The following is a 14,431-nucleotide window of genomic DNA, read 5'->3' on the forward strand; positions in this document are numbered from 1 at the left end:
AGACTAAGGGTCTGTTCGGAACCTCTCCCAGCTTCCCCAAATCTGCAAATCTAGCTTCTTTCACTAGCTTCCAACTTCCTCTGGTGACCAGCGAATGTTCGGCTCGAGCGGCAGTTTCTCCCAGCATGCGATGGCCTAGCAGAGTCTTTTTGGCCTGTTCGGCAATACTTTGGGCCAGCTAAAACTAGCCCATTTGGGAGCCATCTGTGAATAGCAAACCGGTTTTGCGAGAGTACCAATGAGTCGAGGTCATGGTGCTAAGCCATTTTCTTTGGCGGTGGCAATCTTGGTGTAAATATAGAAACAACTCTGGCTTTCTCAGCTTCTCATTTTTACACGTAGGGAATGCTCAGCTTCTCAAAGTTGACTCCGTGGAGCTCAGGCATTTAGGTCGACTCCGCGCGTGGAGTTTGTGGAGTTGGAAGCTGGAGAGGATCCGGACAGAGATAAAAAAAACTAACACAAATGACTAGTCAAAGGTGAGGCACCAGGAGTGCCCTCCCAGCAACCGACTACTGAAGCGGCTGGCAGAGGGGAGGTGAATCAGTAGGCTCGATGACAGAGCCTATAGCCTATAGGGGGTATGTTTTCCCTAGCCGCCATGGGGAAGTGATGGAAACGTTTCATGTATCTGCCCCACGTGACACTTGGGTTATAAACCTTTCCTGTCATTCCAATCACAATTTAATCCTTCTCGACTCAAAACTTCCTTAATCCTAATACATAAAAACTCATTCGAATGTAATTTGAAAAGCTTTCAAATGTAGTTTGGAAAGTTTTCGACATAATACAATTGGAACAGTAGATGTTGCTTATGTGATCACGATGAAACTATTCATCATGTTCATATCTTGCCCTTGAGTGTGATTGCTATGGCGGAATATATGTAACTTCCAACCACCGCGGCCAACCGGTGTTTCGAATAAGTTTGGGAACTATCTCACGGGACTGATAGACAACTTCCAACTCAAATCCATGTGGGGTGTGTACTTTATCTTGCACTATGTAGAAATTGTCCCAATGATCATATTTGTGACAAACAAACGATTTTCGAGTTTGTTGTAGATTATCTTCGTGGATACTCGACAGGTGCAACCACTTGGAGACAATAGCTCACGTTATATTCAACTAACTTGAATGACTGTCTAACACTACGGTTTGTGAGACCTGAGTTGTTGCATGTAATCTCCATGGAATTTGGCTACACCACTTTTCTTATCTTGTTAGTTTGTATGACTACGTATACTTTGCCACAAAATGGTTGGGTGCACTATCCAATACAGAAGAAACGGGCACCCTCCTCCCGAAAAAAAACCCCAAACCGTCCAAATGGTGGCGTTTACGAGGATGTAGCAAACCACTGTCAATTTATAATATGGATGAGTTTATCACTGCATGAAATATTGGTTATCTTTTTGATAATTTATTCAACCGCATCCCTCATTTTTGTTTGTAGAAGTGTTCTTTTTTAGTCTTCGGAAAAAATAGCCAACTCAAAAACCAATTGAAGCGAGCTGTCCGAAATTACAATTGTAGGTGGTTAAGGTTACAATGTCAGCTATGTTCAAGTCCTGCTTTAATATTGGTATTTAGAGATTAATTGTTTTTTGCGAAAACATTATTTAGTGATCACGATAATAATCTCATTTGTTTAACTAGTTTGAATCTATCTTGGCTTGGTTAATGAACTTTTTTTGTCGCCGCAAAATGTAGAATAGATTCAGCAGGACTTAGCCGTGGTGTAGAAATCTCAAAACCCGCAGCCTGAGCCCTAGTTTCGAATTGTTAACTTCCCATTTGTTTCTGATAAACTTCCCATTTTACGCCTGGGGGGATAAACCTCTCTTGGCAAACGTAAACGGACGAACGGCACCCGCCGGGCCGCGCGCGGGCACATCGGTAAATTTGGCCCCGGTGACGGCCATGCCGCGCAGCATCTGCCCTCTTGAACTCTCCAAGGGCCAGAAACGCCACCGCATGCCCCCTCCCTCCCCACGATATACAACCACACGCACCACACCCATGGCCACCACCACCACCACCATCACCGCCACAGCGCAGCAGCAGCAGCAGCAGCAGCACCACCACCACCACCACCACCACAAGCAGCGGCCATGGCTTCCTCGGCCTCCCTGCAGAGCTTCCTCCCGCCCTCCGCCCACGCGGCGACGTCGTCGTCCCGGCACCGGCCCAGCCGCGCCCGCCCCTTCCAGTGCGCGGCCGTCTCCGCGCCGTCATCCTCGGCCGCCTCGCCGTCGGCCTCGGCCGTCCCGGCGGAGCGGCTGGAGCCTCGCGTGGAGCAGCGGGAGGGCGGCTACTGGGTGCTCAAGGAGAAGTACCGCACCAGCCTGAACCCGCAGGAGAAGGTGAAGCTGGGCAAGGAGCCCATGGCGCTCTTCACGGAGGGCGGCATCAAGGAGCTCGCCAAGCTGCCCATGGAGCAGATCGACGCCGACAAGCTCACCAAGGAGGACGTCGACGTGCGGCTCAAGTGGCTCGGCCTCTTCCACCGCCGCAAGCAGCAGTGTATGCCCCTCCCTCTGCTCCGCACCATCGCAAAGTTCATCGTTTACTTGATCAAATAATGCATCCGTGCTTCGGCCTTACTATTCTTGATCGATGCACGTTCGAGCTCCATGATTGGAGCACACTACGAAGTTTTTGTGAATTTTCAATCGCGCATGCACCTCTAAGCTAGCTTGCTCATGGGGAATGAACGTACTGTGCGTTCATTCAATAATCACTCCATCTCCATGTGCCCATGTTCCTCCTAACCTCTACATGATCTTGGCAGAATCAGTGGCAAGAATTGACATTTTGTTTCTGCGTGCATATCGAACCATATTAGACTATATTGCTAGGGTGATTTGACCAAAAGTTTTACTACTAAATTGGTATTACCCATATGGCCATATTACTACTCCATTTGCAACTTGCAAGTACCCTCTCGCCGGCAGACTATTCTGTGATCCTCATCCAACCGTCGCATTCATTAGTATCTTAGACTAACACTGATGCAACTTTTTTAGTCGGCGTGTAATAAGATACACCTGAAGAGCCAAGGGGCCAGAGTATCTTGGACTAGTCTGGGGTCATATTAGTTTTTTTCAACCACTCGGTGTGTGATACTAGTCGACTTTCTATTGGTCGATTCATGACACGCACGGAGTTGCCATGACAGCGCATGGTGAGATTTGTTCCTTGCTGTCAAATGCAACAACAGATCAGTAGACTGAGCATGTTCTGCAAGATTATAATGATTTTTTATCAGAGTACCCGACACACATGATGTTTTTTTTTTGTGCAAAGGATTCCTTTTGGGGTTTATCCCAAACCAGTGGCTCCAAACCTGCTCCTTTTTTGGGCCATTCCTTTGGTTCTTTCCTGCAAAAAGAGCGATACATTTTTCTTACTGGGACCCACTGCGATCTAAGTCGACTGGGAAAATGCTGACGAACTGAAGCGTGTGTGTGCATGCAGATGGGCGGTTCATGATGCGGCTGAAGCTGCCCAACGGCGTGACGACGAGCGAGCAGACGCGCTACCTGGCCGGCGTGATCGAGAAGTACGGCAAGGAGGGGTGCGCCGACGTGACGACCCGGCAGAACTGGCAGATCCGCGGCGTGACGCTGCCGGACGTGCCGGAGATCCTGGAGGGGCTCCGCTCCGTTGGCCTCACCAGCCTGCAGAGCGGCATGGACAACGTGCGCAACCCCGTCGGCAGCCCGCTCGCCGGCATCGACCCCCTCGAGATCGTCGACACGCGCCCCTACACCAACCTCCTCTCCTCCTACATCACCAACAACTCCGAGGGCAACCTCGCCATCACCAACCTGTACGTCATGTTCATCTTGCACCGCATTGCATTGGTGGTGACCACGGTCGAGGATTGCCACTGACTGACATGCCGTTGCTGCCGTGTTGTCTTGTGTATGAGCAGTCCTAGGAAGTGGAACGTGTGCGTGATCGGTACCCATGACCTGTACGAGCACCCGCACATCAACGACCTGGCGTACATGCCGGCCGAGAAGGACGGCAAGTTCGGGTTCAACCTGCTGGTGGGCGGGTTCATCAGCCCCAAGAGGTGGGGCGAGGCCCTGCCGCTCGACGCCTGGGTCCCCGGCGACGACATCATCCCGGTCTGCAAGGCCGTCCTCGAGGCTTTCCGCGACCTCGGCACCAGGGGCAACCGCCAGAAGACGCGCATGATGTGGCTCATCGACGAGCTCGTAAGCTCCTCCCACACTGGCTAAACGAAACGGGATAAATCTTGGTTGATGCGTATGTATGTGGTTCTGAACTTCTGGGGTTTCGGCGATGCAATGCAGGGGATGGAGGCGTTCCGGTCGGAGATCGAGAAGAGGATGCCGAACGGCGTGCTGGAGCGCGCGGCGGCCGAGGACCTGATCGACAAGAAGTGGGAGCGGCGCGACTACCTCGGCGTGCACCCGCAGAAGCAGGAGGGGCTCTCCTTCGTGGGCCTGCACGTGCCCGTCGGCCGGCTGCAGGCCGCCGACATGTTCGAGCTGGCCCGCCTCGCCGACGAGTACGGCTCCGGCGAGCTCCGCCTCACCGTGGAGCAGAACATCGTCCTCCCCAACGTCAAGAACGAGAAGGTGGAAGCTCTGCTCGCCGAGCCGCTGCTGCAGAAGTTCTCGGCGCACCCGTCGCTGCTGATGAAGGGGCTGGTGGCGTGCACGGGCAACCAGTTCTGCGGGCAGGCCATCATCGAGACCAAGGCGCGGGCGCTGCAGGTGACGCGCGACGTGGAGGCGCGCGTGTCCGTGCCCAGGGCGGTGCGCATGCACTGGACGGGGTGCCCCAACAGCTGCGCGCAGGTGCAGGTGGCCGACATCGGCTTCATGGGCTGCCTCACCAAGAACAGCAGCGGCAAGATCGTCGAGGCGGCGGACATCTTCGTCGGCGGCCGCGTCGGCAGCGACTCGCACCTCACCGGGGTGTACAAGAAGGCGGTGCCGTGCGAGGACCTGGTGCCCCTCGTCGCCGACCTCCTGGTGGAGCGGTTCGGGGCCGTGCCCAGGGAGAGGGAGGAGGACGAGGAGTAGGCCGGCTAGGAGCACCACCGGCTGATCTTCTTCTCCTGATCTCGATCGCCTCTGTCGTCGGCTCGTCGCACACGTAGAGATGGGCTGCGGCTGATGTAAAGTAGGCAACGCCATGCTTCCATGGCGCACGCTTGTACCACGTTTTTGGTTTGTTGTCGGAGCCCAAAGTTTTCCGGTTACGTTACAGGGATGATTGAATTGATGATATAAATAAAGAAGCAGATTATATGTAGCTGTTCCTATCAGTTCTTCTTCAATCCTGTGCTACAGTGTGCTGTTGCTAGATTGTGCAGTTCAATCGGGAGCTCAGCATCGTGATAGGGAGAAGTTGCTCAGTGTTCACAGCTTGGTAGTGCTCTCTGGACATCGACATGTATCGGGGTTGCACATCAACTTTGCCAAGTGATCGCTCTCAGCGTGTCGCCCATTGGCTGCTCGGTGAGCAGGCTTTAGAGGCAACATCGGTTCTCAAGTGTGAGTTAGCTCCTTTCATGGTCAGATCCTCTGAATCCCCTTCGTACTCAGCAAGCCATCCAGCGAGGCGTTCCAACCCTCGGGCCATCTCCAACGCCGTCCATCAGAGCATTTACAGCCGGACCCCATATTTCCTCCCCATGTGGAACGTCGTCTCGTCAATGGCAGTCACAAAAAATTGACCCAACTAGACCCCTCACTTAGTCCCCTATGTCTAAATTGATCGGCACCCCTCATATCGGTACCAAATGCAGGGATGATATGAGGGCACCCGGACGCGACTGGGCACTTCGCTCCCGGCACAGCGGTCTCACCTGCAGCCACCCGAAGCATGTTCCTGATGGCGGCAAGCCTCTCCAATTGATAGAGATTTTTATTTTGTTCATCGATTTTTTTGACACATTGTGGTTCAAAAAAAGCCATGGAAATATCAATGTTCCATTTGTGAAGGAGATAGATCATGACTATGAATCTTCTTTGTGTTAAGCGAAAAATATTCATAGTTATGGTCCATCTTCTTAACAAAGGGTGCAATAATGACTGAAATTTATCGCTTCTGCATGACCCGACTATTTAAGTCGGTCGACTAGCTACTCACGCAGCAAGGTGAGACTAAACATCCGAAACCAGTTGGCCGAATACGGATGTGAAAATTTAAATGTGAGTAATTTTTTTGACAGCCCGTCCGGCCCAACACGGACGTGATGATCAACGTGCATGTGTTTGCATGTATTCGGTGTTTTGGATATAGGATTTGTGGTTGCAAATGGTAAATTTGAGGCATGTCCGGTCATTGTCCGCGGGCATGGCCGCGGATGTTTAAGGGTCCAAATTTGCGGGCTGCGGCTGTAGATGCCCTCAAACCGTTCATAAACGTAGGCAATGCCATGTTTCCATGACACACGCTTGTACCACATTTTTGGTTCCTTGTCGAAGCCCAAAGTTTTTCAGTTACGTTACAGGGATGATTGAATTGGTGATATAAATACGGATTTGCTATTTCACTGTCGGCTGTCTTTCAACTCGCCAACATTCAAATCTTTGTCCGCCCGCTCTTGCGTGGAGATTCGTGCTGCGAGGTTTGATTTTCAGGCTGGTTCTTGCTATCGGGCGCGGTTTTCTGTCCCAGCGTGTTACCACTGCACCGGCCTGACCTCTCTTTGGTTTTTTGTCCTTTTTAAATTTTTGGCGTGGTTTCCCCTTTTCATTTCAGCGGCACTGTTTTGGTAAGGGAGAGATGAGATAGCGAGAGAGAGGAACGGGCGCTTGAGCGGTGGAGGAGAGTGAGCAATTCCTTTCTGTTCATGTCGATTCTGAGATCCCCCACCCGTCGAGCTTGGTTTTTCTCCCCTTTCTCTTGGATTCACGCCTGCTGCGCTTGGTTGGTCTCGTCATTCTCTCTCCCGCGCTTGATTTTTGTTTATTTTTGGGTGTGTAGCTTCCATATCTAGAGTGAGTTGTTGTCGTGATTTTGTTTTCGGTTTGTGATAGGTGTTTGTTGCCGCCGTGTTGTTGTAGATTCATGGTAGGTGCTTGCAGTTTTAGCGGTTGGTTCTGCTTCGTGGCATGGGCAGTCCGCCAATGTTTCCCCTCTGCTCGTGTTGGACCCCCTCTCATCTGGCGCCTTTGTGGCTTGCGTATCTCGTTTTGTGGTGATGCAGATGTATGGATCAGATGTAGGTTTTCAGATGGGTGTTTTGTGGTTAGGGTTGGTGATTTGCGTTGGTAGATGGTGGTCCACAAGTATAGGTGTGAATATCCCTCTTGATCCGGCGCAACGCCACATTTACAGATGGTCATTTGGGGGCTTCCTACTCATATTTGAAGCATAGCTGTGAATATCCCTCTTGATCGGCTCAATGCCACACTTATGGTCACTTGGGGGCTTCCTGCTCGTATTTGAAGCATAGCTGTGAATATCCCTCTTGATCGGCTCAATGCCACACTTATGGTCACTTGGGGGCTTCCTGCTCATTGAGCATAGCCGTGAATATCCCTCTTGATCCGGCGCAACGCCACATTTACAGATGGTCACTTGGGGGCTTCCTGCTCATATTTGAAGCATAGCTGTGAATATCCCTCTTGATCGGCTCAATGCCACACTTATGGTCACTTGGGGGCTTCCTGCTCATATTTGAAGCATAGCTGTGAATATCCCTCTTGATCGGCTCAATGCCACACTTATGGTCACTTGGGGGCTTCCTACTCATATTTGAAGCATAGCTGTAAATATCCCTCTTGATCGGCTCAATGCCACACTTATGGTCACTTGGGGGCTTCCTGCTCATATTTGAAGCATAGCTGTGAATATCCCTCTTGATTGGCTCAATGCCACAAACCACTTGGGGGCTTCCTGCTCATTGAGCATAGATGTGAATATCCCTCTTGGTTCGACTCATATGCCATGGTTACAAAGCACGTGGGGGCTTCCTGTTCAAACATAGGTGTATTCACCAAAGAGAACATAGCGTTACTACCCTCGTGAGCTGGCTTGGAACACCAGGTGTATTCACCAAAACCTTCCGGGTTATCCTGCTTTGTAGAAACTGCCACTCCATCCGGGTAATCCCGGAATGACAAGCCGAACTCTTGACAGTCAATCTTACATAGACCCTAAACTTGTCAATGTTAAACCGGCGATCATGTGAGGCCGGATTCACAAAGTGTAAAAGGTTAACTCAGTGGCTTGGCGACCCATGAAAGCCTTGGAGCTTTAGGCTTGGCGGCCTATGAAAGCCTCGTTTTCTCGATTTTGATTCGTTATCTTTTCCTGAGCATTTTTTAGGATTCATATATTGACGCCATATTAACATATGGATTGAGACAATTCAGGCCATGTAGCCTTCATATCTATGTCTCATATTTGAGCATATCTGGAGTTTATTAACCCGGCCTGCCTTTGGACGATAAGTCGCCAGTATAATATGATTGTGCACCTGGAGTTTAGGCTCTGAGGCATTTTTGGGATTGTTACCCTTTGCTGCGTCTGGCATGATAAGCCGGCAGCGTGAACCAATTTCACAGGCCGTGTAGCCTTGATTATATGGCTCATCATTGAGCATTTTGGGTTTGATAACCCGCTCTGATAGCAGACTTTAAGTCGCCAGGAGGATATTTCATGACTCCAGATTGATATTGGCCCCGGATTATAATTATCAAGGCATCACCATGGTATTAATCTACAGGTATGTCTTTCAATAATGATATAAATATTTTGGGTTTGATTAAGCCGCCCTGGCTATGGACGTTAAGTCGCCAGTATTTATTTTGGATTGCGTCATTGGAATCATGCGCTTATAATCATTGGATTGTTACCTTCATTGGGTATGGCGATATAAGCCGGCAGTATAAATCAATCCTACAGGTATGTTTTCCTGGTTATATGAATATGCGAGGTTTGATAACCTGTCCTGGCTTTTAACTTTAAGTTGCCAGTATGTTTAGGCTTGAATGGCCTTAATGCTAGTCTTTTCCATGATAGCATAAGACTATATTATGTTTGGGATGTTACCCACCCTGGCTTTTGACGTTAAGTCGCCAGGGTATATGTTGTTTAAACTCTGTGCAGGATTTGCAGAACTATGACTTATATAAATGATTAAGTTCAAGCTTATCAAAATTGATGTTTCAAAAGGGTTATCCATTCTGGATTTTCTCAAAGGCTATAAGCCGCCGAGTTATAAAAATTCTGGCTTACCATGAATGCGCATTAAGTCGCCATCGGCCAAGAGCCGTCGAGTATTTAAAACTCCGGATTTACTTGTCTACCGATAAGGTATTCACATCTTTCATAGCCAAAATTGGCTGGATTTTCATAATGATATTGAATGAGTGAGGTTTTCATACCGGATTATATTATTCAAATCTTGAATAGCCAACATGGCTGGATTTTTATTATGGTTATGAATAACTAGTATTATGATTGAGGTTTTCAAAGTCGCTTTAGCGCAATGGCTATTATTTTATCAATGGATATGATTTATTTTACAATGAAAGGAATAGTCCCGAGTCGCTGCAGGCTTACGACCCGGCACTTGGGGGCTACATTATTCAAATTGAGATTACATCAAATATGCAAGTCCCATGTCACTGCCAGCATGCACCATGACACTTGGGGGCTAATGCAAGGTCATTTTTTACTTGCTTTATTGAAGACCCGACTCATCACATTGTAATGAGCCGACCCTTGAGGGCTACCAATTTCTCCTGTCAAAAATCCAAGGTACACAAGCTTTAATCCATTATATTAAAGGGTCCACTACTCAGTTGGTAGAGTACAAGGCTCTTAACCTTGTGGACATGGGTTCGAGCCCCATGGTGGGGTTTACATCATATGATGTTATTTTCAATGAAGAATATATAAAGTCCCAGCTCAGTATTATCTTACTGAGCCGACCCTTGGGGGCTACACGTTGATGCTCAGGTTTATATGATTATATCTACAAAGTCCCTCCTCATTATTGTGTAATGACCCGGCCCTTGGGGGCTACACTGGTTGAAGTTTTTATGAGCATACAAGGCAATTACGAGTCCCCGGTTGCTGCAAGCATGACAACCCGGCACTTGGGGGCAACATATGTGGAATATTCAGTTTACGACTAGTGAATGAGATGAACAACCCGGATTTCTTCAAGGTTGCGACATTTATATTGAAGCAAGTCTTAAGCTGTTACTACGCTCCCTTCTTAAGACTTGTGGGCTACAAGTAATATGCATATAAGGGAGGTACATTTTCAAGCTTGATGTTAACAACAATTATTGACCCGATGCCATCAATATTTACAGACCGACAATTTTGGCAATGATAAACCGGCAAGTTCTACATCTTCAAGCCGGCTGAAAATAGATTGATTATGAAGCTGATCTATTGACCCGGAATTTCCAGAAGGAGGAAATAACAAGGACTTAAGGATGATCAGGTGTCGGCTTACAAGAACTTTTAACCCGGAGTGCAACCTGTCAAATATGTTCTTGTGTTTATTTTGCAGGATGAGTTTAACATGGATAAATCCAAATTAAACTGGGGGCTAATGTCGGGGATATACCCCGCGGTGTAACCCGGCCGGATGTATGACCTGGCCGGACTTGGCGACTCATTGGTGACCTGCCCTGACCCGGCGACTGACTAGTAACCCGCCCAGAGTTGGCGGTTCATTGGTGACCCGGCAGGCGGGTCAGAGGAGCGACAAGACCCGGTGGCCCAGCGGGCGGTTCATGGAAGGCCGGCTTATGTTATGGTGGGCCGGTTTAAGAGAAAAGGCATAAGGAATATTCCCTTACAAAGGAATCAAGACTAGGACTCCACTTGTAATAGAGTAATCCTAATCCTACTGGGACTAGTCATATAACCCGCCCCTTCAACTTATATAAGGAGGGGCAGGGCACCCCAAGAGGGACACGTTTTTCACAAGTTAGGTTTAGACAGACAAGTCAATAGCTCTCGAGATAGAGCCCTCTTGTAATCGTGATCATCATCATCAATATCAATGAAGCAAGATGTAGGCTTTTACCTCCACCGTGAGGGGCCGAACCTGGGTAAAATCTCGCGTCTCTCGTCCCACTCAACCCCTCTCAAGTTACCACATAGATGCGTTGGCCTCACGACTAAGTCCTTTCAACGATGGCATCTACCGTGACAAATCCACGACAATAGGGGATCAATCGTAGTCCTTTCGATAAGTAAGAGTGTCGAACCCAACGAGGAGGAGAAGGAAATGATAAGTAGTCTTCAGCAAGGTATTCTCTGCAAGTACTGAAATTATAAGTAACGAGTAGTTTGATAGCAAGATAATTTGTAACGAGCGAGTAACGGTAACGGTAACAAAAGTGCAGCGAGGTAGCCCAATCCTTTTGAGGCAAAGGACATGCCAAAACGGTCTCTTATGATTGTGTTCGCTACTTTGATAATTTGATATGTGGGTGGACCGGTGCTTAGGTGCTGTTCTTACTTGAACAAACCTCCTACTTATGATTAACCCCCTCGCAAGCATCCGCAACTACGAGAAAAGTATTAAGATAAAATCTAACCATAGCATTAAACTTTGGGATCCAAATCAGCCCCTTATGAAAATAGCGCATAAACTAGGGTTTAAGCTTCTGTCACTCTCGCAACCCATCATCTAATAACTACTCCACAATGCATTCCCTTAGGCCCAAATATGGTGAAGTGTCATGTAGTAGACGTTCACATGACACCACTAAGGGAATCACAACATATATACCATCAAAATATTGAACACATATCAAGTTCACATGGTTACTTGCAACAAAATTTCTCCCGTGACCTCAAGAACAAAAGTAACTACTCACAAATGATAATCATGCTCAAGATCAGAGGGGTATTAAATAGCATAATGGATCTGAACATATAATCTTCCACCAAATAAACCATATAGTAATCAACTACAAGATGTAATCAACACTACTAGTCACCCACAAGCACCAATCTAAGGTTCCGGTACAAAGATTGAACACAAGAGATGAACTAGGGTCTGAGGGGAGATGGTGATGTTGAAGATGTTGATGGAGATTGCCCTCCCCAAGATGGGAGAGTTGTTGGTGATGATGATGACGATGATTTCCCCCTCCGGGAGGGAAGTTCCCCCGGCGGAATCGCTCCGCCGGAAGGCAAAACTGCTCCTGCCCAAGTTTCGCCTCGAGACGGCAGCGCTTCGTCCTGAAAGTCCTCTCCTTATTTTTTCTAGGTAAAAATGACTTATATACCAGAAGATGGGCACCGGAGGTGGGCCTAGGAGAGCACAACCCACCAGGGCGCGCCTGGGCTCCCTGGTGCGCCCAGGCGGGTTGTGCCCACCTGGTGGGCCCTCTCGGTACTTATTGGCTCCAATAATTCTTATATATTCAGTAAAAAATCTCCGTAAAGTTTCAGCTCATTTGGAGTTGTGCAGAATAGGTGGCCCGACGTAGCTTTTTCGGGTCCAGCATTCCAGCTGCCGCTATTCTCCCTCTTTGTGTGAACCTTGCATATTATGAGAGAAAAGGCATTAGAATTACTCCAAAAAGCATTATTATTCATAAAAACAATATAAATAACAGTAGGAAAACATGATGCAAAATGGACGTATCGTGTGCGTTGAGTATTTGGGTGTAGAGGTATGGATTTTGGTAGGTGTTAGGGCATATCTCTCTCGAAGTAGTTTTGGTGATTGATGACAATGCTTTTGCGGACTAATCGTGTGCGTTGAGTATTTCAGAGATTCATTCTGTGGCACGAGACGATTCTTTCCCCTCAGAGCTTTATGTGAAGACGGTGTAGTCTCTTTCGTTTCGGTTTGGTGGACTTGAGTCGTAGGAGACACCATACTATCAAGAGGGGGTCCGCTTTGGAAAGCTAGGGTGGAATCAACACGTACATGTCTCTGTTGCACCCCAGCTCCTTTCCTCTCCATGGAGTTTGCTGTTTCAACAGTAGTGGAGACTGTGAGGAGAAAGCAGTAGTACCGCCGCCAGAGCGGTAGTACCGCCTATGGTCCTCAAGTGGTAGTACCGCTGTCTACAGCGGTAGTACCGCTTCGAGGCATAGGCGGCAGTACCGTCCTGGTTCGGCAACGCTACTACCTCGATTCGAGGATTCATTTTGTCGTGTCGGGTTGTGCGGCAGTAGCAGCGGCAGTACCGCGGCTACTACCGCTACTAATGCCGCCCATACCCCCTATGTTTCTCTCGTTCTCCCTCGGCTTCTACTACGCTCAGTCTATGCGGTAGTACCTGATGTCTACTACGCAACCTTCTCCCTGTAGACGTTGTTGGGCCTCCAAGTGCAGAGGTTTGTAGGACAGTAGCAAATTTCCCTCAAGTGGATGACCTAAGGTTTATCAATCCGTGGGAGGTGTAGGATGAAGATGGTCTCTCTCAAACAACCCTGCAACCAAATAACAAAGAGTCTCTTGTGTCCCCAACACACCCAATACAATGGTAAATTGTATAGGTGCACTAGTTCGGCGAAGAGATGGTAATACAAGTGCATTATGGATGGTAGATATATGTTTTTGTAATCTGAAAATATAAAAATAGCAAGGTAGCAAGTGATAAAAGTGAGCACAAATGGTATTGCAACGCTAGGAAACAAGGCCTAGGGTTCATACTTTCACTAGTGCAAGTTCTCTCAACAATAATAACATAACTGGATCATATAACTATCCCTCAACATGCAACAAAGAGTCACTCCAAAGTCACTAATAGCGGAGAACAAACGAAGAGATTATGGTAGGGTACGAAACCACCTCAAAGTTATTCTCTTGGATCGATCTATTCAAGAGTTTGTACTAGAATAGCACCTTAAGACACATATCAACCAAAACCCTAATGTCACCTAGATACTCCAATGTCACCTCAAGTATCCGTGGGTATGATTATACGATATGCATCACACAATCTCAGATTCATCTATTCAAACCAACACAAAGAACTTCAGTGCCCCAAAGTTTCTACCGGAGAGTCAAGACGAAAACGTGTGCCAACCCCTATGCATAGGTTCATGGGCGGAACCCGCAAGTTGATCACCAAAACATACATCAAGTGAATCACGTGATATCCCATTGTCACCACAGATACGCACGGCAAGACATACATCAAGTGTTCTCAAATCATTAAAGACACAATCCGATAAGATAACTTCAAAGGGAAAACTCAATCCATTACAAGAGAGTAGAGGGGGAGAAACATCATAAGATCCAACTATAATAGCAAAGCTCGCGATACATCAAGATCGTATCACCTCAAGAGCATGAGAGAGAGAGAGAGAGATCAAACACATAGCTACTGGTACATACCCTCAGCCCCGAGGGTGAACTACTCCCTCCTCGTCATGGAGAGCGCCGGGATGATGAAGATGGCCACCGGTGAGGGTTCCCCCCCTCCGGTAGGGTGCC

General features: G+C 48.2%; 1 protein-coding gene across 1 annotated transcript; it reads left to right on the top strand.

Annotated features, from left to right (window-relative positions):
• The first annotated feature begins 1,883 nt into the window (after positions 1–1,883).
• LOC109750090 (ferredoxin--nitrite reductase, chloroplastic) lies at positions 1,884–5,298 on the top strand. The gene is made up of 4 exons (XM_020309046.4): positions 1,884–2,526; positions 3,481–3,835; positions 3,941–4,229; positions 4,329–5,298. The coding sequence occupies exons 1-4, from the start codon at positions 2,115–2,117 to the stop codon at positions 5,064–5,066; spliced, it is 1,794 nt and encodes a 597-aa protein (XP_020164635.1). The 5' UTR covers positions 1,884–2,114; the 3' UTR covers positions 5,067–5,298.
• Positions 5,299–14,431: the final 9,133 nt, after the last annotated feature.

Source organism: Aegilops tauschii, chromosome 6 (genome assembly GCF_002575655.3).
Source record: "Aegilops tauschii subsp. strangulata cultivar AL8/78 chromosome 6, Aet v6.0, whole genome shotgun sequence".
Taxonomy (NCBI): domain Eukaryota; kingdom Viridiplantae; phylum Streptophyta; class Magnoliopsida; order Poales; family Poaceae; genus Aegilops; species Aegilops tauschii.